At 40.6% G+C, this 24,651-nt stretch overlaps 2 protein-coding genes across 9 annotated transcripts in view; both read right to left on the minus strand.

Annotated features, from left to right (window-relative positions):
• Positions 1–6,373: 6,373 nt before the first annotated feature.
• Positions 6,374–11,291, minus strand: LOC137848183 (interferon alpha-2-like). The gene is made up of 2 exons (XM_068667149.1): positions 8,642–11,291; positions 6,374–7,196 (listed from the first exon to the last, which is right to left on the minus strand). Exon 1 carries the CDS (start codon positions 9,195–9,197, stop codon positions 8,643–8,645), a length of 555 nt encoding a protein of 184 aa, XP_068523250.1. The 5' UTR covers positions 9,198–11,291; the 3' UTR covers positions 6,374–7,196; position 8,642.
• A 7,956-nt stretch (positions 11,292–19,247) lies between these two features.
• The window catches only part of TJP2 (tight junction protein 2), a 65,115-nt gene continuing 59,711 nt past the window's right edge, over positions 19,248–24,651 (minus strand). For all 8 annotated transcript variants that reach the window (XM_068667547.1, XM_068667550.1, XM_068667551.1 and 5 more), the window contains 5 exons: positions 24,088–24,300; positions 23,606–23,716; positions 22,245–22,577; positions 21,711–21,796; positions 19,248–20,172 (listed from right to left, as the gene is read on the minus strand). In XM_068667547.1, the coding sequence (XP_068523648.1) occupies positions 20,004–20,172; positions 21,711–21,796; positions 22,245–22,577; positions 23,606–23,716; positions 24,088–24,300 (912 nt within the window). In that variant the 3' untranslated portion in view covers positions 19,248–20,003. The remainder of the gene's footprint in view (positions 20,173–21,710; positions 21,797–22,244; positions 22,578–23,605; positions 23,717–24,087; positions 24,301–24,651) is intronic.

Below are 24,651 nucleotides of genomic sequence, written 5' to 3' on the forward strand. Positions count from 1 at the left end.
CAGAGAAGCTGTGGGTGCCACATCCTTGGAGGTGTTCAAGACCAGGTTGGATGAGGCCCTGGGCATGTGGCATCCCTGCCCATGGCAGGGGAGTTGGAACTAGACAATCTTTAAAGTCCCTCCCAAACCAGGACATCCTATAATTCTATGGTTTCCCGTGGTGAGACGCCTTGTTTTTCCTGGCTGCATCTCGCAGCTCCATGACAGGGCTATCCAGGCACACAGGGCTTTCCTGCTGGTGCGGCACCCACTTCTACAGCTTGAGAGCCATGATCTTTTTCTTGGCTAAGGAACATATTACTTTCTTAGGAGGAAATAATAAATCAGCACTAAATAAATGGTTAAGCAAACAAACAAATGGTTATTGAAGGGCTCAGCCTATGGCTCTTGCAAAATGTCTCTCAACTGCGTGCCTCTGGGAGGATAACTGGTGTGACTAATCCTGCCAGGAGATGAGCTCATGGCTGTAATAAGACCCAGCAGAACAGCTCTTTTCAAACATCAGGCGAACATGTAAAAGCAACAAAGGCTCTCCCAGCCTCATGATGTGCAAAATCCCTTGTGGACAGCAGCCAAGTTAGCACTCCCACATAAAACATGGGCACCCCTGGGGGCTCGGGGCATGGGACATCCATGCTGGTGCCAGCTGCCCCCAGAGCAGAGGCTGGCAGGGGGTGGGAGGTGGCCAGGGCAGCCTTGGCATCTGCAGCCCCCTGCACAGTGGGGCAGGAACTGGGTGCTTGGTCCTTGCTGGATCAAATCTCCTGCTGTGTTTGCATGTGAAAAGAATGATGTTGTCCTCTGGTGCACTCCAAGCCTGCCCCACAATGAGGAGCAAGGCACTGCAAGTGGAAATGACTAGAAAATTTGCTTCAAATGTGTACTTCTGACATGAACTAAAATGCTATTACAAACACACGTTTGAGTGGCAATGCATTGCAGTGACAGTGCCAAGGCATGGGGTTCATAAATCCTATCATAAAAAATACTACAGAAAAAGTCAAATTCTTCTTTGGGAGATACAGAATACACACCAACCAGTGGGTTGTAGTAGATCTGGCCAATCGGACCTGATGCTAGCCCTTAGGATCTGTTACTCACGAGAAAAAAATAATCTTCGAAATACAGTCTTCTTCTGTGCACAGCTACAGGAAGTGTAGGTAAGGTCTCTTTAGTTGTGCAATTTGTAGTGGTGTTTATGTAGTGTGATGGCCTGAGGGTATGAAGAAGGAAGATCAGTAAAGAGGTAACACCTTTTTTTAGACAGTACTGGGAACACTTCCAGGCACGCAGGTTTTGGAGAAAGTCTTTTATCCTTAACACATTCAATGATTTTGTAAGCTGTAAGGACATTGCTGTGAAATCAAATAGTAAATAATGCTACTGGAACACATGAGCTGGATGTGGGAAGACCAGGTAAATCCCAGAGCAAAAGTAGTTTTTATTTTTGGAAAGTATTCTTTCTTCTCCGCTGTAGCTACTTCTCTTGCAGACAATTTTCTTTCTAGGACCTACTGAGCTGCCATGAAAAATTTCTTGTATAAAACCACCAGCGTCTCTTAAAACAAGCTCCGTGACTGCTCAGCATGTGCTACATCCAAGTCTCCTGGATTTCTCAAAATCTAAACAGATTGTAATCGTGTTTGGTTTCTCTGCATCACGAGGTGGGAAAAACACGTTCTCTCTGGGCACGGTGTTTGTGTGTGCAGGCAAGTGCTTTATTCACAAAGCTAATAGCAGACCTGAAATATTTCATGTGATACGGAAACAGTCGCACTCTCTTTGAATGGGAAACATCAGCAGAATAAAACATCTGCTCCTTTTATGCATAGCTTTTGTTTCCAAATCCTTGCTATAAAAGCAGTATGTAGATGTGCTTTACAGAGAGAAACTGTATACCCTAGAATTAATTTTCTTTGTTTGTAGCCATTAAATTCCCAGCTCCTTTCCTTTCTAATTATCTCTTTTGGCCACCTCAATTCAAGCCCATGTTTTGGCCTGGGGATTGCCCTAGTTTAAGCACTGGCAAACGACATCTCATAAACACACACTGAGCTGGAGGCACACACTCTGCAGTGCTGCTGACCTCAGTTAAAGCAGGCAACCGCTGTGCTGCCAGGGCCGCAGGGGTGGTGCAGTGCGGTGCAGTACTGGACAGCCCAGTGTCCTGCCAGCAGGCAGAGTGCCTGCATCATGCTGGTTTGTTTCTATGCCATGTGGTCACGACAGAGAGTGAGAAAAGCAAGGCTGTGCAGAGGCAGCAGAGGAAGCAAGTCATCTCCACACCGCCTGCAAGTAGTGGGGAAAAGACCCAGCGTTGTCGACTATACTCTTGAGCTGGACAGAAGAGGAAGCAGCAGCCTTGCCAGCTTCGTCCTTCTCACACCCTTCTGATTCTGTAAATTCAGGAGAGACCCTGGCTTGCCAACAGATCCCGCCTTGCAGGCGCTGACTCACTGGCCTCATCTAACAAAACAAAATGAGTCACAGCAGCCAAAGTTCCCGATTGCTTTAGGGTGAGAAGAAGTGGGCTGTGTGAGCCAGTGCTGTGCCACAAGGGTCCACCAAGCAGATACAGAGGTGGTAGGAGGTTTGGCCTTTACAGTTTCATCAGGTGAAAAACGGCTGACATTTGGAAATGTATGTGGAGGAAAAATCCCAGCCCATCTGTTTGGCTTTGACCATATAGGAGTGACCTTTTGTATTCACCATCCGTCAGGATGGTTCTGCTCTACTGTAGGCACAGGTATTTCAGAAAAAGCAGGCTGGTGGCTTTTCTTCCCCACTGCCCTGCAGCTGGAGCAGAGCAAGAGGAGGGAAGAGGGAGACCAGACAGGGCCTCCCAGCAGCTTGTGTCCAGACCTCCCAAAGTGTCACTTGGAGGAGATGTGCCAGCCTCACCCTCCTTACCTGTCTTTTGTGGGAGCAGGTGGTCTGGAGCACCAGACTGACCTTGATGCTCAGAACCTGCCCAACAGCTCTGTGGGAATACGTTGATTTGAGGGATTCCTTATTTTCAAGCATTGACCCCAGAAGTGGAGGCGATCAGCAGAAAACTTTTACCTACTCTTTCAGCATAGGAGAAAAATGCAAAACATTGTGTTTCTGTAATACAGTGCAATTCTGTGTTTCATGAAATTATTTCTACATGGAAACAACTTATTTTTATAATGCAAAGGATGACTTCTTTTCAGGCTGATTGTTGAAACCTGTTCTTTCCGTTCTTAAAAAATCTGCATATTCAGGGATAACATCAGCTATTTATAGGGGATTTTTTTTTCTGATTTCATTTTCTTACATGTGAGTGTTGTAAGTATCACCTCTTGTTTTACATTTTTTTTAAAATATCCTTTAGCAGGTTTTCCTGTCCTTCCTTCTCATTCCCAACCTGTTGCTTCTCAGCAGAGGGGAAAATTCACTGGTTTTGCAAAGGGAGGCAGTGAAAAGACTAACTGAATATCAAGGACATACCCAGTTTTGAAATGTCATGCTTCTAGAGTCTCTGTGCATCCCAGCTCTGACTGCACTGACTGCCAGATGATACTAACAGGCACATCAAATATGCCACTATGATAATCAGGAGAAATTAGTGCTTGATGGACATGGGGAATTCCCTTTTCTTAGTGTTAGCTACTACTAAGTCACTCATAATGGAAACTGTGATAATAGTTTCCCATCATTTTCAAGGAGTTGAACAGTGACTGTTACCCTGCTATGGGGAACTGGGAAGGAAAGAGAGGGGTGCTCTATTTTTCTTAAAAAAAAAAAAAAAAAAAAAAAAAAAAAAAAAAAAGGGGGGGGGGGTTCAGAATCTTGAAACAGTGTTAGTGATCAGTCACCACATTCAGCACAAGCCCTTTTTGAATATCCCTGAACAGCTGTGGCAGGCCTTGATGCTTGTCCAAAGGACTACAATGTAAATTCTGCTACAAGCAGCAGAAATTTGTTTTTAACTGTTAAAAATCAGCCGATTACAATAACAGCCAATGTGAGCTTTACTCAAAAAGTAGAGACCAGAATAGAGTACACCCCTAGGGCAAAGACTTGAAGAGGAAGTGTATTAATTTCTCAAAGAGAGAGCAATGTTTTTACAAATATTTGAAGTAAAACAGGCATTTTTGTTGTTGTTGCAGAAGAAAACCTTTCTGTTTTATATAAATATGTCTGTCAAGATATTTCCTTTCTGGGAAAATGAACTGTACACACAGTACTCCAGCTAAATCCAGAGGAAGTTGTGAAGGCTCTGGCCTACCCAGATAAGAAACCTGGGGAATACAGCAGACAGTAAGAGCTATAGTGAGTAGGCATTGTGGTAACCGGTGAGCAGGGGGCAGATACACTGCTTGGAATCTCAGTATTTCTCCTCCCTAGTGTGGGTTTTGACTTTGCAAATATATTACCATGTTTTAACAGGTATTTTATGGAGGTGAGCATTAGCTGTGTATAATCCCACACTTTCAAAAAAAACATTATTGTTTGCTCAGAGTTTTGAATTATTCATTGGTGAAGCTCATATGTGGTTTTAGGACCCTAACTGCACTTGGGCTCAAGAAGGTTCACCCTGAAGAAACAATCAACCTTGCAGCATTTCACATGCCAATTCACATGAGCCGGGGATTTTGGTTTTAATGTTGTAAAAATGTTGTAAAAGAGAGAAGTGGCATTCATCCAGGATGCAACTGATGAGGAGCCTAAACTATGTTTGGAAACAAAGGGAGCTCAGCAGTGTGTTGGTGCAGTAGCAGGGCACCACTGCAGCTGCCCTCCAGTTTGCAGAGCTGGCTCTAGCCCCAGGAAGTCTGCAGGCAGAGAGGAGAGATTGTGCTTGCTTCCCCTGTCAGAGGTTGTTCCTCTGGGAGCCCCCAGTGTCAAAAAAGCCCCTGCACCTAACCAAGATTTCTTGATGTCAACAGAAGTGTGGAAAACACTGGTATAAATGACTTATCCTTGCCTGCATTAGGAATAATAGAAATATTTTTGGATATCGAAAAGCACAGGCACCTTATTGTAAAGAATCAAATTCAGTCTTACTTTTTCACTTTTTTTTTTTTTTTTTCCCCCATTTATTAACTTATTAACTTCCTAAAGCAAAGTTCATCTCCTCATGAGCCATTCCTGATCCTTTCCAAGCCCACACCCCTCCACCACAGCCATTGCTGCAACTTCCCTACAGCTGCTCTGAAGGAGGAGTCCTGCTGTCCTTCCTAGCAGCAAGGGCTAATCCTGGATGACTGGGAAATTACCTCCACAGGCTTTTTTTCTGTTTTGCATTGTTGTCTTTCTGGTTTGGTTTGTCTTGTTTTTTTCTCTCTCTCTTTAAATTTAAAAAAGCAAAACCAGAGCTAGCAGAGCACACCAAACCCATGGAAAAATTGCTTTGGACAGCTGTATTTGACTGTGACTTGTGAATAATTTTTTCCAGGGTAAAGTCTGGAATAAGCACTCTTTCTGCTGTAGCCATTCTGAAGTTTCTTGTTGGATACAAAGCATTTGAACCCAGTCCTGTAAATCCAGTCCAGGAAACAGCCTCTACGTAGATGAAACCCTATCAATTTTTATGAAGTTTCCCTAAAAGTGCAGCACTGTCCCTGTATACAAGATGCTGTGGGACTAGCTATGAAAAACAGCCATGACTGGGACTAGGGCTGGGACTGAGACCTGAACCTGCGCTGCACAGCACTGGTGCACAAGTCTTATGCTTTTTGGTCTATACGCAGTCCTAGCCTGGAAAGATTTTGTTTTGTCTATGTTTAATTTTCTACTTGGATTTGAGACTTTGTGTTAACTATTTTATTCATTTCCATTTGAAAATAATTTATGTTAAAAATTATATTTTGCCGCGTATGTTTTAATTTCTAGAAAAAAAAAATACTAACTGGAAGAAATACTGGAGAGTTTCAGCTGGCCAAGGGCATCACATAAAACTAACCTGGTACCATGACGGTGACAAAATAAGCTCTCTCCAGAATGTTATAATGGCAAGGGGGAGAGAAGATCTTTACCTTTCTTTCTTTACCTTAAAGACTTTCTTTACTTTAAAGATCTTTCTTTAAAAAGTAAGAATAAACCAAAGAAATATTGTAAATGCTTGCTTGGTATTTGCTTTTTCCCTTTTACTTGTTCAGCAGCCATGTCTTTTCCAGAGTCCTTATGCTTAAGGGCCTTTTAGATACTGTCTCACTACAAGTAATTTCAGTTACCTCACAGATGAAAGGTAAATGAAATCAAATGCTGGTTTATGAGCCATCATCTCTGAGATCCAATTCCTTTCCTCAAAAATTCTTATTTTTTCTCCCAAGTCCCTTCTGTGAACCCAATAGCAATTTATTGGTAAGAAACACAGTCATAAAAAGTCATTAAAAGTTGAAATACCTTCTTGCTAAAATATTTATTTTTATTCATTTATTCATTCAAAATATTCACCTGAAATTCTTACACTTGTCTATAATCCCACTTTGCCCTCTAGTGCCCATTCTGTTGTTTCCTGCACCGTAAAGTGCCCTGTTGACTGACATGTTTCAAAACATATTTTCACTTGATAATGAAATTGTTAAGGATGGTTATGAACCATAAAGGAAATTTTGGGGGATGAGCTTTTCTGAACAATCAGTGGTCCATGATTTAACATCTTCCCACTTCCAGCAAGTGAGGCAGAAAACCCTGGGATCCTTCGTGAGAGGGCAGTTGAAAACATTTCATGCCAAATTTCAGTAAAAATGGGGCTGTTTCAATTTGGGTTTACTGTATTTCAGAAGTCACCTAGGTGATCAGAGCCAGAAAGTTAAATAGGCTGAATGTCTTTTTATAGTACGGGCTCACAGAAGTGCAAAAACAAACAAGTAAACAAACAAAACAAAACAAAAACAAACAAAAACCCCACCCCAAAACAAAACCAAAACCAACAAACAAGCAGTAGAAATCAGATTTCTAACAGTCTGACAGTCATTCCAAGTACTGTTAGCTACAAAGCACAAGAAATACACTTTAGGCTATAACATGTCTGGTGGGATCTCACCAGGGAAAAAAATGGCTCTGATGCTTTGCTTTCTCCCTTTAGTCTTCCCAGTTATTCTGGATCATGGTGAAGTTGTTATAAGGTTGTAGTTCTGGTATTTCAGCTTCAGACATGGCATCCGTTGCTCTCAGCACTTCCTTTAGCTCTCATCCATGCTGGCAGAGAGGAGGGCATGTATACCCTGCAAAAGAGACCTGTGTCACAGATACGGTACATGACATCTGGACTACCTTTGCTATTGCTCTTACCAGTCCATTTTTGTATAGATTCACCTTTGCATTAGCAGTGCTTTGAATGCTACTACTTTAAATGGCTAGAGACAAGGGAAAACTTTAAAGTGGCTCCTCACTAGATGCTAGTAGCAACCCCTAGCAATTACAGCCCTTTGTGACTGACGTTTCCTTTCCTTGGGAACTATGGCCATGACAACTCTGCCCTGTTTCTTTATGCTGGACCCAGAAGCCTGTGTCCAGAGCTCATCAGCTTTGGTTACAGGAAATAGCAGCTTTTTTTTTTCTTTCTTTTTTTTTTTTTTCTTTTTTTTTAACATCTTTTTACCATAATTCAGTTGGTAACACAGCCTGGATGTAACTCTTCTCCCTCTGACTAACATATAGCAAGAAACTAGGGAAAACACAATCATTTGAAATGGAGTTAACCAGGGACAATTTCCCAAGGGTAAAATCCTGATCTGGCCTTGCAGAAATCATTGGACTTTTACAAAGTATAAGCAGGTTATTTCAAGAAATTTGTTTATATTGCTATTCCAGGCTATGTGGTTTGGGGGGAAACTTTGCTGGAATACGCGTTTCTGTAGGTCAGTTTATGAGCAAAGGGCAGTAGATTTCAAGCAACAATAAAGGAGAGCACTGAATGGAAGTGAATTGGAATGGAATCAAATTTGAGAAAGCAGTTAAAGTGAATTGGAACACAGCAGGATGGAAAAAAAGCCTTCTCCACAGAAAGTTAGATGAAGGAAAGATACTTTAATTAAAAGTACGAGTATGCAATTGAGAAGTTACTGCAGAAGCTATAGTTATTGCAAACAATTTATTATGTGGACAATTCCTTCTAGAAGTACTTTACCTCTCTGAACAAAGCAAACTTGTAATGGACCAAATGTATAAAAAGATATATTCTTAGAAAAGAGCATATAGCACTTGAAAGAATAATAAATGGTATCAACATAAACCAGGCCCATTTAAATAACAGTACACCACTTTATTTTTGATGTGGACTCATTCAGTACAAATCTAATAATTCCTCTAAAGTGATGATGTGTAGTCCATTCACAAATAAATGATTCTCTGTGTATTGGTGAAATAGAGATGGAAAGGAACAGCACATTTTCACAGCAGAAAACACCATGCAATAACATTATTTGTCATAATTATCATCCTTTCCTATGGAGTAATCCTCACTGAAAAGTCATACAGATTATTTTATAGGTAGTATATACATCCTGCTCACCAAATAAAAGTTAACTGACATTGAATAATATATTACATTTTCAAAAATAAATGTTAGCAGCATAATCATTTAATCATAGAAAAATCATAATCATAGAAAAAATATTAAATGTAATTAATTCTAAAGCTAAATTATAACAGGTCAAAATCTCTGTACCTTAGTCGTAAAGCTTCCTCACGGCTTTATCAATCAATTGAAGACATCTCCTTATTTCTGCACGGCTGATCTCCCAGGAGCACAGGTTGTGTTGCTTGTCTTTAAGAAAACAGTCTATCTTTTGGAAATACTTTTTCAGTTTCAGCCTGTTGATTTCTTTAATCCAAAAATACTGGGTTTGCTTCTTAGTTACACATGCCTCCAATTGCTCAATTTGATAATAAAGTCCATTTTGGAATTGTTCTAGAGCTGCCCCATCCCAGGCAGCTAGAGTTAGATTTTTGCTAAAGATGTAGAAGATATGTTGGAGGATCTCTTCAATGGCCATTTTGACAGTTTCTTTCTGTTTGGGCTTTAAAACTTGCTCAGGAAATCTGAAGGACATTTTCTCTCTTAGACAACGATGCGGAAACTTTTTGCCCATTTTGTCCAAAAGTTGCAGGCTGTCCTCAATCACTTTTCTTTGCTGTAAAGGAAGGTGATTACAGTTAAGACCTGACATGGTGGTGGTGCACAACAGAATAAGGCCAATTTGTACCAAGCCAAAAGTATTCATGGTAAAGATAAGCTGCTATGCTTCTCCTTTCCTGTGTATGAATCCTGAGAGAGGGGCTGGATTGCTTTGAAGGTTATTAATAGACGTCTCTGTTTCTTCAAAATTATGAAATTTAATTATTCTGTAGGAGAAGTTTTCTTTCATCATTTTTTGGTTTTTAAGGTCTTCCCCCTTGTGTATGCTTTTGACACTTACCACTTTCATTTTCTGCTTTATGACTTCATTGTCTTTTTTTTGCCACTTTCTTTTTATTTCAGCTGGATATTAGAATGTTATGTATATCTTAGGTTGTACATGTATCTTAGATCCCTCTTCCTCAAAAATTCTGTGGTTATTGTACTGAGAATTTAAAAGAATATGTTAGAGAAATATCCTAGTTTCTTAATATTTTAGCAGTGGGAAAACATGTTGAAACACAGCATTGTCAATGATGGGCCAGGGACCTGCCAAAAACTACTGTCAGCCTCTCTCCTTGACAGGATTTACACTCCCAAAATTCAGCTGAACTCTCTCTACCTGTTCCGGGAACTTATTCTCTTTCTCTTCACGTTTCTCTCATCCATTTAAATTCAAAGGACAATAGTCCTTTGAATATATCACTAAAATACATGTATATATAAAAATATGTGTATTGGTATTAATATAACTATATGTATTTTAATACATGTATGGTGGTAATTAAACGGGGTCTTTTAGAGACTGTAAGTACAATGAGAATACAAATATTCACATGGAAACATGTTAGATAGCTGGATAAGACACAATTTTTCTCCATATGATCAATTGTGCAATAATATCAATGCCAGTAGAGCACAGGTCTGAATTCTGATGTTAAATGGAGAGAGAACAAACATGGAGACAAAAAATGCCCTAAAATACAGCCATTTGCTTTCTTTAGCCATATAGTAGAATAGGTCAGCACTATCACAGCACATTGTGAAATCTTGCACCTGCCTTTGATTTTATTTTGATGAAAGTGAGTCTTAAATTAACATTTAGCTGTTTCTCCAAGCCTTCTGTACAAACATAGCTCACTGCAAAGGCAGTCTACAAAGGCAGGTGATTACATCTGGATCAAGAGGTCCAGATAAACTGACTTTTTAGTCTGAGATCTGGCTTTGTATTTCTGTGCAGCTGTTGCAATGCCACCCATTGCTATGAGGCTGGCTTCATTCTTAGTCTGGTAATCACTCTGAGCAGATTTCTGGTACTGTTTTAGGGCTTCCTTTGTGTTCAGCACACATGTATTTGGGAGGCTTTGAAATGTTATAAATTAAGATGAGCACAATTGTTCACATGAGAAAAATCCTTTGATTTCCTCCTGTTACTTAAGCAAGCTTGAGTTGGACGTACTGCCACTGTGAAGAACAAATGAATCCCCTATCATCACTTTGGAACAGCAGTATTAAACAAAAAGGATAACAACAGCTGAGGCAGGACATAAAGTGAGTAAAATGGGACCAAATCTTTTCACTCAGTGGGAATGTTCAATACTTGGAAAAACAGGCCTAAAGTGCATTGCTGTCATTATATACAAAATGGCCATGGAGACATATTATGTGCAAAAATACAGCTGTAGAAGTTATGTACATATTAAAATCATAATTAAATCAATTAAAAATGTACCTAGTTTAAGCAAAATATTTCATACTACTACATCAGCTTCCGTAAGTTAAACACAAGTATATTTTTCCATGCTATAATCATTATATGATCTTAATTCTTCTACTGATGTTAAACAGATAAACTTGTTCATGTTTATTACAACTCCCAGGCACACAAGTTCTTTCTTTTCTCTTCCAAAATACTTTTTACAGGTTTCCCTTTGAATGAAGAGCTGTACATACCATTCCCATTTCGTATCTTTTATAATAAAAAATTGTTCTTCCCCACTCAAATTCTTATCTTTTGTACTGAGCAGAGTAAGAATATTTCGTAACTCATGACAGTCTTCCCTAATCATCCATCTTTATTGCTTAATTCAGAAACAGTTCATTGAAAGTAATTACTGGAAGAGGCAGCTGAGTGCTATGAAGCTGCAGCACAGCATGTTTTTGTTATTTCTCTGTGGTTGAAGCAAAGCCCACTCTAACCTAGAATGTAAAGAGGAAACAGGTTTACAAAGCACAACCGTATTTCCAAGTATACCTAATAAGTCATTCATGTAAAAAAAGTACCTGATCTATGATTCCATTCAAGCAGCTCTGTCTTAAGAGGTCATCTTGCTGCATGTATTCATTGCAGGAGTGTAAGACTAGAGATAAAAAAATATGCACAATTCTATGAATTTCTACCACCTTCAAATTGCCACAATTCACTTCCCTAAAGGAAGTTTGTAATTTCATTGTATAATGCAATGAGTATTTGGGACGACTATTTGTTATCTCTTATGACATGGAGTCTTTTATCTCAGCCACCAAGGCATGCGTTAAGTCTAAGCTACATTTATGCTGGCAAATGGAGCTGTGCACAGGAACATTCCTGCAGAATAGAAACGTTAATTCTCCAATCAAAATAACTAGTTCCTCTCAACATTTCATCTACTCTCAGTTTCCTTTCTCCTTTACCTCATTCAAAACACAGTGATTTTAAGAGGTCAGCATGCCACCAAGGAATCCAAACAGGCTCAGCTTGTCACGACACACAGTATCTTAATAAGGGGGATTGTACATGATTAATACCATCTCTGGAGCTGCTGCACAAGGATGGATAAGGATAGGAAATTTATATACAAAATCTGCCATATGAAGAATGCATTCTGTAGTTTAAAATGGTTAAAACACAGTTAATTTAGCTTACATGCTGCAATTTAATTCATAATCAATATCACAGTCTGCACTAAGAAGATAAGATCCAGCTCAGCTATGTGACCTTCCCAACTTGGCATAGCATGTAACTGTTTTGTCTTATGCTGGAGTAATTCACATAAGTAATTTGTGTAGTAGATGCTTGCTTTTGCAAAGTATTGTTTCATAAAATACAATTCTACAAATACAGGTATTAACTAATAACTAACAAAAAGTTCTACAAATAAAGTTTACCAGAAAAGAGATTTAACAGAGCAGTCCTCAATGAAGTAGCAGCAAAGGGAATTATCAAAACCTACTTTTTAAAAGCATGGAAGTAAAAAAGAAAATTACAATTTCCATTTATGACGCTAAAGATTTGTTGCCTTACTTATAAAATACACTGTGGTTTGTCAGCATTTTTTTTTTTTTTTTTTTTTTTTTTTCTGCATAAAGAGGAGCAGGACCTAAACTCCACTTTGTAGGAAACTAAATTAGCTGGAGTATATTCAATTTCTTGTATTGACAACTTGAACATCAGCACTCACCAAGGGTGTCTTTTTGCCCTGAGGCTCTTGCATCTTGCTACACAAGCTGTCAAAACCACTGGGCACAGACAGGGTCTTTGGCTGCCTTGCTGGATGTGCCTTGATATACCAGGCTGAATGGGCATTTGCTGTGTAGGAATACTCAGACTTTACCCTCTTTAGTACACATGGCCTTCACTTTTCACTAAGTAAATTTTTAGAGAATTACCGGACTATGACTGACAGCTGCTTTCATAAAATAGAGGAACTCTCACATTCATTTTATACTCAGAAAAATTACAGATCATAGATTATCCTGAGCTGGAAGGGACCCACAAGGATCAGTGAGTCCAGCTCCTAGGTTCTCAAAGGACCACCCAAGAAATCAGACCATACACTGTTCAAACACTTCTTGACAGAAACAAATGCCCAAGATAAAAAATGATTTTAAAACTCTTCTATTTATCACAAAAAGTCAGACACTATCAGAGACAGGTAAACATGAGAATAGAGCTTTTATTGAAATCTAAACAGAATAAAGGCTGCCCTGGAGAATACCATGACAAAAGCCATAAAAATACTTGAGTATATAAAAGAAAAATGGGAAAAAAATAAATCCATACATAGATAAAGCTCTGAAAAATAACCTTAAAAAAAATAATAAAAAATAAAGAGAGGCTAGCATATAAGCAAATATAAGCCCCTCTCAGGGCATACCCTCCAGGCCTCCTGCTGGCCCTGCTGCCCTCCTTTGTATGGACACCTTCAAGTACCTGAACACCCTTTTTATGCTGTGGAGACTAGAACTGAATTCCATACCCTGGAATTAAACTAAATGAAACAGGTTTTAAACCCCATGGTAAAATTCCAGCCTACAACCATGTTCAAGGGGAACTAACAAAGAATATTCAGTGCTGCTTGAGCAAGTGCAATTTCTTTTTTTTTTTTTTTTTTTTTTTTTCTTTTTTCTTTAACAGTAGGAATGAACTTACACATGTTGAGCAGCACAGGAACAAATAGTTTTTAAAGTTTGGCTCTACTGAGTTATGTCACAAAATATAACTTAACTCATCCAAAACCCAACAAAATAAGACAATAAGGAAAGAGTTACTTTGTCTTAAGCATTCTATCATAGAAGAGAGAAAGCTGGTCATTCCAAGACCAAAGTCTATTCTGTGGATGTCAGCTGAGATTTGGTTTCTCTTAGGATTCAGACGAAGTTATACTAGCAAAACAAAAACAGACTCTCCTTATCCTACAGAATACCAAAACATTATTTCAAAGTTCAGACACCCTAATACTCCAAGTAGAGCAAAAGCTGAACATTTCTCCCTTTAACTCCATTGTTAACTTGTAAAGGAGTAGTACTTGTTCTGTGTTACATGGCACTTTAGGAAGTTCCAATACCTGCTACTAAAAAAATGGCTGAGCAAAATAAAGCTACATACTGCCAGAATTCTTTACAGACTGGATTCCAAACTCAGGAACAGATTAGGAGAAATGGCTCTCTCTTCATTTCTGCTTTGCCACGTGAACTCTGAGTCAACCCATCCCTCTACCACCAACCCTCTGGACCACTCCTCCTCCATAGGAAAAGAATAAAAGTAGAAGAAGAAGAACTCCCAAATTTTCTCTCGCTCCTACACCAAAAAAAAAAAAGTAAACAAATGAGCTTCACATCAACATTTAGTTTTGTGTGTCATCCAAATTACAAAGTTGTTCTGCAGATACTAAGCAGATACTACAGCATAGCATCTTGATCAGGAAGCACTGTATTTCAACAGATGCTTCCCTCTTGGTTTTGAGAAATGAGCCAGAGTTCACTGAGAATTTTGTTTGAAATTATGAAAGGTAAATGTATATTTTTCTACTATTTGTTTACCATGATAACCAGTAAGGTCACCTACTGGATCTACTGAATACTGACAAGTTTGTTTGTTTGTTTGTTTGTTTGTTTGTTTTAAAAAAAAAAAAAGAATAATTATTCACTAATGAATTGCTGTCCTTGAACTGAATGCAGCAAAGATCCTGGGTAGGGCAAAAATTACTCTGAAGAACTGATGATCACAGAATCACAGAATGGCTGAGGTTGGAAGGGACCTCTATCTAGTCCATCCCCCCTGCTCAAGCAGGGTCACCTAAGGCATGTTACACAGGATGGCATCCAGGCAGGTTTTGAGTAACTCCAAAGAAGGATACTCCACAGCCTCTCCGGGCAGCCTGTTCCAGTGCTCTGTCACCCAAACTGTAAAGAAGTTCTTCCTCATATGGAGATGAAACCTCCTGTGGTTCAATGTATACCCATTACCCCTTGTCCTGTCACTGGCCACCACTGAGAAGAGTTTGATCCCATCCTGTTTATATTGTCACCTCAGGTAGATGTAGACGTTGGTAAGATCCCCTCTCAAACTCCTCTTCTTTAAGCTAAACAGGCCCAGACCACTTGGTCTTTCCTCATAGAACTGATGCTCTAATCCCTTAATTGCCTTTGTGGCTCTATGCTGGACCATCTCTAAAAGTTCTACATCCCTCTTGTACTGGGGTTCCCAGAGCTGCACACAGTATTCCAAGTGTGGCCTCACCAGAGCTAAGTAGAGGGGGAGGATCACCTCTCTTGACCTGCTGTCCACACTCCTCATGATGAAGGCTAGGATCCCACTGGCCGTCTTGGCCACATGGACACACTGCTGGCTCATGGTTAACTTGTTGTCCACCAGGACCCCAAGGTCCTTCTCTGCAGAGACGCTCTCCAGCAGGTTAGCCCCCAACCTGTATTGGTGCTTGGGGTTATTCCTCCCCACGTGCAGGACCCTGCACTTGCCCTTGTTGAACCTCATGATATTCCTCTCCACCCAACTCTCCAGCCTGTTCAGGTCTCTCTGAATGGCCACACAGGCCTCTGGCATGTCAGCCACTCTGCCAAGCTTTGTATCGTCTGCAAACTTGCTGCAGGTGCACGCTGTCCCTTTATCCAGGTCATCAGTGAATAAGTTGAATAGCACTGGACCCACTACTGACCCCTGGGGTGTCACCTAGTCACAGGCCTCCAACTAGACTCAGCACCGTTGAGCACAACACTCTGAGCTCTGCCATCCAGCCAGCTCTCTATCCACTCCACTGTCCACTCATGGATCCCAAGCTTCCGGCTCTTGCACAGAAGGATGTTATGGGAGACAGTGTCAAAAGCCTTGCTGAAGTCAAGGTAGACAACATGCACTGCTCTCCTCTCATTCATCCAGCCAGTTGTCTCAACATAGAAGGCTATCAGGTGGGTTAAACACACCTTCCCCTTGATGAATCCATGTTGACTGCTGATATTTTCCTCCATGTGCTTAGAGGTGGCCTCAAGGATGAACTGTTCCATCACCTTTCCAGGGATGGAGGTGAGGCTGACTGGCCTGTAGTTTCCTGGGTACTCCTTCACCTTCTTGAAGACTGGAGTAATGTTGGCTTTCTTCCAGTCCTCAGGCACCTCTCCTGTTCTCCAAGACCTTTTGAAGATGACAGAGAGTGGCTTAGCAATAACACCTGCCAGCTCCCTCATCACCCTTGGGTGCATCCCATCAGGGCCCATAGATTTGTGGGTGTCTAGCTTGCCTAAATAACTTATAGCCCAATCCTCTTCAACCAGGGGAATATCTTCCTCTCTCCAGGTTTTCTCTCATTTCTGGTAGTGCATAGGGGCTAGCCTTAGCAGGAAAGACTGAAGCAAAGAAGGCATTCAGTAATTCCACCTCCTCTGTATCCGCTGTCATCAAGGCACCTGCCTCATTTAGCAGTGCACCCACATATTCCTTAGTCTTCCTTTTGCTACTGATGTATTTGAAGAAGCTCTTGTTATCCTTGATGTCTCTTGCTAAATTTAATTCTAAATGAGTCTTAGCCTTCCTCATTGCAGCCCTGCATTCTCTGACAATGTCCCTATATTCCACCTACGTGGTCTGTCCCTTCTTCCGCATCATGTATGCTTTCTTCTTCCATTTAAGTTTTCCCAAGGGCTCATTGCCCATCCATGCAGGTCTCCTGACCTCCTTGCTTATCTTCTTTCTTGTAGGGATGCACCGATCCTGAGCTTGGAGGAAGTGGTTCTTGACTATTAGCCTACTCTCCTGGGCACCCTCTTCCTCTAGGGCCCTGGCCCAAGGGAGTCCTCCAGTTAGGTCCATGAAGTGGTCAAAGTTAGCTCTCTTGAAATCCAGGGCTGCATAAGAACCAGGGCCTGTGAATGTGAGGCAACTTGCAGCTGCCTATAGAAGGCCTCATCCGCTCCTTCCTGATCCGGTAGCTTGTAGTGAACACCCACCGCCATGATGTCACCCCTATTGGCCTGCCCTTTAATCCTCACCCATAGGCCCTTGACTTGCACTTTGTCCCCCCCAGGCAGAGCTGCATAGATTCCAGTCGCTCACTCCCATAAAGAACAACTCCATCACCTCACCTTCCTGGCCTGTCCTTCCTAAAAAGCATAAAGCTGTCCATGGCCATATTCCAGTCATGACAGCTGTCCCCTCATGTCTCAGGAACTGTGACAAGATCACAGACCTGCAACTGCATGCACACCTCCAGTTCCCCTTGTCTGTTCCCCATGCTGCATGCATTTACATAGCGGCATTTGAGTTGGGCTCCCAGTGCATCTGACTTTCTGGATGGGGCAATTATACCTTGTCCGCGTGGGCCTACAGTAGCTCTCCTGTTAAGCTCTGTTCCCTCTTTAGGCTCTGGGCATCCTTTACTGGCATGAGTGGGATGACATATCATCCCATACCTTATCGCTAGCATCCCCCTCTGCCATCAAATCTAGTTTAAAGCCCCATCAATGAGCCCTGCCAGCTCATGATCAAGGACTTTCCCCTTTGGGAAAGATGAATCCTGTCGGATGCTAGCAAGCCTGATGTCATGCAAGGCTTCCTGTCACCAAAGAACCCAAAATTTTCGTGATGACACCATCCGTGGTGCCACATGTTAATGAACGGTATCCCTCTGTTCTCATTGCTATCAGTACTGGGAAGAATGGAGAAGACGACTTGTGCACCCGAGTTCCTGATTATCTGTCCCAATTCCTTGAAGTCCCTTTTGAATGCTCTCGGGCTATGCTTTGCCATTTTTCCTCCCAGATGTAGGACTAGTAATGGGTAATACTCTGAGATCAAACCAAGCCGGGTAGTTTCCTGGTGACATCTGTAACCCAGGCCCCAGGAAGGCAGCAGACTTCTGTTAGAGGATGGTCCTTTGGTATATTGGACCGTCTGTTCCCTCTACCATGGAATTATCACAACCAAACCCCACCTTTTCTTCCTCCTGCCTGCGGTCGTGATACAGGGGGTTAGCCTTTCTGACCCTGGCAGTATCTCTGGTGGAGGGGAATCATTGCTTTCTCCACCCATCAGTTGCCTTTCAGCCTCCAGGGCCTAGTACCTGATGCTCAGGTCTACATGATAGGGTAAGATGGGTGAAGGCAGATTTCTCCTGCCACCTCAAGCCTGGACTTGTTTCCAATCATTCACATCTTTGTAGCTTCTGCCTTGTGTCTGCTGAGGGACTGGTACTGCATTCCCTTCTTGTTGGGGAATTCCTGGTGCCTTTTCTTGTTTAGAAGAGACCAGAGCTTGGCACCACCATTCTCTCTCTCTCTTTGCATTCCAGATGCTCCTCAATTTTTCCACCTCTTCTTGGAGCTCAGCTACCATGCTCACATCTCATGCCACCTGCTCACATCTCATGCAATTGCTAGCTCTGCAGCTGCCCAAAGGCAGTGTGAAGCTTTGGCACTCCCAGCAGCCTGACAAGGGACTTTTTCGGTTTGGGTCCCTACCTCCTTTTTAGCAAGTGTGATTGTGGCCTTTTGCCGACCAGTTGCCATGACCAGTCTCTCACAGAAGCTCACCACTGTGACCTATCCACACAAACTGCTGCGCAAACTACCGCACTGTGCCATGACTGCCCCTGGCCCAGTGGCTGCCTTTGTACAACAGTGGAGGGCCCTCCTGACTCCACCAACACCTTGTCAACCACTCTTGCGAGAGCTGCCAGGTTCTGGTGGTTCCCTTGAGTGGCCTTGAAGCAGAATCCCCCTTGCCCGCCACGATCCCCCGCTCCACTGCAGAACGCATCTGCCCCGCAGCTGATCGCCTGATCATAAAATGATCGTGACTCATTTTAGCGTTCTTATACTCAGCCAAGCTATTAGCTACAATCTAATGTTTGCAGTACTTAACCACTGCAGAGACAGTTGTGATACGGATATTTGGGTGATCCCACATCTAAGAACAGCTGGAACAAAAAACGTTGTAATGCCAACAAATTCTGTCTTGAGTGTAAAAAGGCTTAATGAAAGTCAACTACAGTGAGCAGCCATTTCCTCATCTGAGATGCATCTACTCCTTTGTTTCAGCAAGAAAATTCCACCTTTTGTACTTTTTAAAGAGCATTAGAAAACTATGTTTTCTATAACATGAGCAAAAATATATTTTTATACAACCTTTTCAAGACTTTATTTTCTATATAGCAAATTAAGGATTAAAAGAAGGAATGGGGAGGCAAAAGTTAATATGCTAAAAGCTAAATGGCATAGGTCTGTGTTGGTATTATTTTAAAACAGAAAGAAAAATAGATATGATGCTTCAAAACACTAGGAAGATATATCAACAGTGCAGTTTTCCACTGCTGCAAATACATTTACAGAAGTCAGAGGTTCTAGCAGACTAATGCTGTTCAGAAGAAAAATATGATACACAAGATTTGTCTAGAATATATTCTTTATTATTTGCAGTTTGTGTAAATTTTAATACATGATTGAATTTCTACATCATTTTCTCAGTTTCAGCACATCCTGGTCTTTTCCAACCAACCTAGTCAATTGCACCTTTATTATGTACAGTCAGAATTTATGAAATATTGCATATACATCTACGAACTTAGAAAAACAACACGCAAGGTAAATTGTTGCCATTAAACTGATACAAAAGTTAGGTAAAAGTGTCAATCCCCCTTTAGCGTGTTATGACTTTGCACAAGTATCAGATGTCAAAATGCACAACTTAAAATGCTTCTTGTTAAAGGCACTTACTGTTCTTTAAATACACTTTCAAATTTAGTTCTATTGCATCAAGAAGTGTATCTCCCAGATCATACTTTCATAACACAGCCAAACAGCCCCAAAAGGCAGCATTAATAAAAGGAAAAAAGAAAAGGTTTTCATTGTGTTAAAGTATTAAGGTACTAAGAATTAACACAAACTTTTAAACAGGATTTGGTCCTTGTAAAACAGGCAACAGCATTTAGGCAATAGTGATTTCTTTTCTTAGATGCTAACAAAATAATATCCCCAAAAAATGAAGTCTTCCAGTTTCAGCGTATGGATATGTCTAGGTTGTGTAGCATACCAACTAATTATCCCCAACAAAAATATAGCTTCTCAAGACTAACTACTGCTCCACTTTGGCTGTGAAAGAAGAGAACCTCAAAACAGCGTTATACTTCACATACTAGAAAGCCTACAGTTCTGTGTCTCTGTATCTGGATGGCTGTGCATAGTACCCCTTTTTAGAATGGTCTGATAGCTGCCGGCGGTACTCTTCCTCCTCCTCTGCATCGCTGCCACAACTGCCACGATTCTCTAGGTAAGGTCTGGTAGGAGGTTTCTGTGGTTCTGGAGGACGGCAGCTAACACAGCAAGACAAGGGAAAAAGAGAGAGTTTAATTCTACTCTGAAAAGCTGAAAAAAAATTATATCCAATATTGATTTTATGGCCACATACAACCTAGAAAGGCACATGGAGCAAATTAAGCCCCTCTTAGCCCTTTTTACATCATTTGCATAGCCATGGTAAGCCTCCACAGAGGCATCTTATTTTCAGCAAGCCAGAGCTTCAAGTTCTGATTTGATCCACTCAATATGCCTGGAAGAATGACAAATTTAAAAGCATTAACTGCTCCACCACTCACCCACCCTGTTCAAGAGCTTTACAGTGCTTTATTCCCCCAGCACAGAGGTTTTCAGGCTCCTGCTGCTACCTCAACTGACTGACATTTTCCTCACACTTTTTTGCATCATTCTTTCTATGCCTGCTTCCTTTTTATGCATCTTCAGTCTCCTTTCTCAAGGTCTGAAGACTTCTTGTGTGACATTTCTTGATAGAATTCTCTCTTCATTCAAGGTTCTTATTAGGGCTCTTATTCTTAAAAAATAAGCAGAAATAACCTGTATGTTTGCTATTTATACACTGCGATGCTACCCATTTGCAGTGACACTAAGCAGATATACATAGATAAAATCTGCCAGGGAAGGGCATTTCCCCCGCTTCAAAAGCCACGGTTTTTGCAATTCCACACTGTACATAAATAAGATGTTGCCCTCTTCCCATACTGCCTCTGTGCTCAGAAACGTCCTCAAGATCAGTCATTAACATTTCTCCAACATGGCAGCAGCACTGATTTCTGCAATTAAGCAAATAACTCTGGATATACAGTTAAAGGTGACTTTTTTTTTTACTACTTCTTAAAAAACTTGTAAACCAACATAAAAAGTATGCTGTTTTGAATCCAGCAAGAAAAACAGTAATTACTACTTTGTTTTTAATTTTTGCATTTTAAATTATATACTATGACATCAAAGGATTTGACTCTTTAGAAAGAAAATGTCCCACTTCTATTGGTTGTAACTAAGAAGCAAGAGAAACTCAGAGCTCTGCAGAGAAGAAAGCAAAATCTATCACACAGTGTATTAGCTCCTGCATAGGTGTCTACCCAGGGGTAAACTGACACCATGATCAGATGATCCAGAACTCACTGAATTTTAATGAAAGACGCTCCAACTTTCATGAGACTCCAGTCAGATTAAAAAAGAGAGTTCTCTCCTCAGCTGAGTGACTAGATGAGTGACTTCAGCAAAGTTTCATCCTTGGTTTCCTTACCCACACAGTAAATCTGCAGTTGACTAAGCACTTAGGTAATTAAGTGTTAAGTAATTAGTGTTTCTTCCTCGGTAATTCAAATACTATGAAGAAAATAAAAAAAAATCCTGAAAACAAAAAGTTCATTGAAGTTTTGCCCTACCTATACAGTAATCTTGGTGGCACCACAACAAAGCAATATACCAAAGTAGGATTGTTTTTTATGAAAAAAAAAAAGGCAAGATCCGTTCCTTGTTGCTGGTGAAGTAAACAATTCAGACAGAATACTTTAAACTGGATATACCTTACCTCATGGGTTGGGGCCAGTTCTGTTCTGACTTCTGTGTTTTGACAGGGACAGCATAAATATCCGGGTGCTTCTGGGCTATTTCAAGCTTTAAAAAAAAAAAAAAAGTTGGAGAAAATAACTGTTCTTTTTTAGTCTATCCATTAAGAAATCATAGACTGTAGATCTAAGCAGGTCACAGCTACATCTGAAACAATTAAAGCACAAACTGAAAACTATTCCTACAGCTGCATGATCTTTTGTTAGAGTACTAATTAAAACTACATGTGAAAATGATGGAGTGCCAAGAGCAGGAGGGTTTTCAAAAGACAGTTTGCTACAGATACAAGAAGAAGCCTAAAAAAATATAGCCTCTTTTTAAATCCAAATCTCTATATTCTATGAAAGAAATGATACTTCTAGTTGTGTAGGTTACCACACCTCTCCTCCCAAAATCAACACATCAACACAATGCAAGTGCAAGATTTTCATTTTCAGGATGCAGGCAGTTTTGCATGCTGGAAAGTACAGCAAGGGGAGAATGCATCTCTTCGTACCCTGGCATTCTGGGCCTCTTGTAACTCTTGCATTCTTTGAATCTTTGCCTTCTGATTCATCTCCTCAAATATTTTGACTTTCCTCTGTACAGATTTTGGAGTATTTTCTTGTTCACTTCCTTCCTCTTCCAACTTTTCCTCCTCTTCCTCTGCAGCTGGGACTGCTTGCTGAGTGTTTCTTAGGATAGGCCGTCCAAAAGCAGGTTTCGCAGAAACTGGTGGTGCTGCTTTAACTGATGCAGTTGAAGTCTCACTGCTGGCATTGATGCTACTTGTTTTGGAGTCAGAGTTTTTGGGGATGTCATATTGATCCTCTTTGTTTTGTAACTTCCCCTAGAAGTATTAAAAATGTAAACTATGTTTACAATAGCAATTTCATGATTTTTCTTTTCAAATGAAGGCTTTAATCTGAGATTAATCATTTTCCCTATGTACTTAATTCATAGTCGATTCTCATCCAAAGTAACACTTGGAAAGGTACTTGAACTGCTGCAACATTTTGGCCACACATTCATAAACTACACATCACCCTACAGAAGAGTAGCACATTTCGATTTGTTTGTACAGTTCTATGAAGAGCACCAGAACTATAACATGTTATAGGGGACAACACAGAGAATATGTACCTCCCAGGTGATATGTCCGTCCTGCCTAACACAGAATACCATTCCTGGGAGTTTAGGAGTGCACAGAACCATGCCTGTTTTCTGTTCCACCATTATTTTCCACACATGTGTCTGACTCTGCCCAGTCTCCATTGGCAAAGCACATTGAATGTATTTTGAATGCAGACTGCAAGGGCACCTACCCTCATAAAGAAAAGACTTTGGGGAAAGGAGAAATCAGGTGTAGAAGGAGTAGAATTTAGACTCCAAGCACTGTTTTTTTTGTTGTTGTTGTTTTGTTTGTTTGTTTGTTTTGTTTTTTGTTTTGTTTTGTTTTCCATGTACCATTTTGGAGCAAGGTTTGCATAGCCAGTTAATAATTTCTAGGGATGGGGACTGATTTCAGAGATGCTAGATTCTGATTTTGCACTTCACAATAATGGCCATCAGATAATACTTTTCCTAATGATTAGCTTAGATTTGTTTTTGCTGTTCTAAAAAAGTGTCTTTCAATTAATTAGCATAAACAAAGAGGAGTGTAGTTCCTTTTCCAAATAGAGATCACACACATTTGAAGACAACTAATCCCTTTTCTTTCTGCTAGGCTCTGAAGCCCCTTCCTTCATTATTTCTCTCTCTCTCCACATTTTTCTTGTTTTCTAGTACCTGATCATTCTCCTCGCTTTTCCTGATGTGCCACCCTGGAATTTCTCCAGAAAGCAAACTATGTATTCAGATCTGTTTCTACAAATTTACCTTAGGTGGTTCTGGCTTGAACGCTGGAGGTGGACTAGGTTCTCTAAGGATCTCTCTGCTACCAGCTTTCCTCAGCTGAGCTCTTGGTTCTGAGCTAAGTTTCTTTATGTTCTGCGGAAGAAAATAAGAGGTAAAATCACAGTAGTATCCAGTACTCAACCATTTTTGGTCTCTTTGAAGTTTACTAATTTGGGAACGGTAACTGAGAGTCAGGTGACTGACAGCAATCTGATCACAATCACTGCAGATATAATTGTCAAGTACAAGGTGATGAGACATAATCAGGAAATCTATCCAGTTAGGCAGAAAAGCAGAGTTATTATTACTTTTGTTCTACACTAGGTACTTCTGAAACACTACTACATAATGCTGCAGTTTAAAGAAAATGCAAGAGAAATCTCCTTTTTATTCCTACGTCATACATACTGGGCTTTTTTCATGAAGTCCAAAACCCAGCCTTGTTGAAAATCTAGGCATCTCACCTCCTCGTGATGCGCAGGTTCAGAGGACCGGCTAACAGATGAAATCCTTGGTTCATCCATGGTTTCATCAAGTTCATTGTCGGTGTATGCACCTCCTTCACCATCTGTATCTTCTAAGTCACTGATCAACCGACTATCACAACTCAAATAGTCAGCACCCATGGCAGTAAGGTAAGACATGCGATCATCTGCATCATCTTCCATGCCATCCATCTACAGAAAAGTCATTAAGAATTAAGGAATAAAGACTAAAGAATTAAGAATTAGAGACTAATTAGGTCTCAAAGTCATGCTAAACAGCTCCTTAAAAATGATCTTGCAAAAACAAAATAAATCTTAATGCAGAATGTTAAAGGAAAGACCTGTAAAAGTCCTCTTTGCCACTTTCCCGTAGCCACAGCACTAGTGATGAAAGCTCCAAATTATAACAGAAAAAACAATACTAGATCAGTTTTGGTTACAAAGACAGACATTAACCCACTCCTTGTCCAATTTATCCAGTGTAGGTAAACAAAAATGTAAACAGTTTTTCCTGCAAGAAATTATCTTGAGATACCTGTATTG

Source organism: Anas acuta, chromosome Z, assembly GCF_963932015.1.
Source record: "Anas acuta chromosome Z, bAnaAcu1.1, whole genome shotgun sequence".
In the NCBI taxonomy this organism is placed as follows: domain Eukaryota; kingdom Metazoa; phylum Chordata; class Aves; order Anseriformes; family Anatidae; genus Anas; species Anas acuta.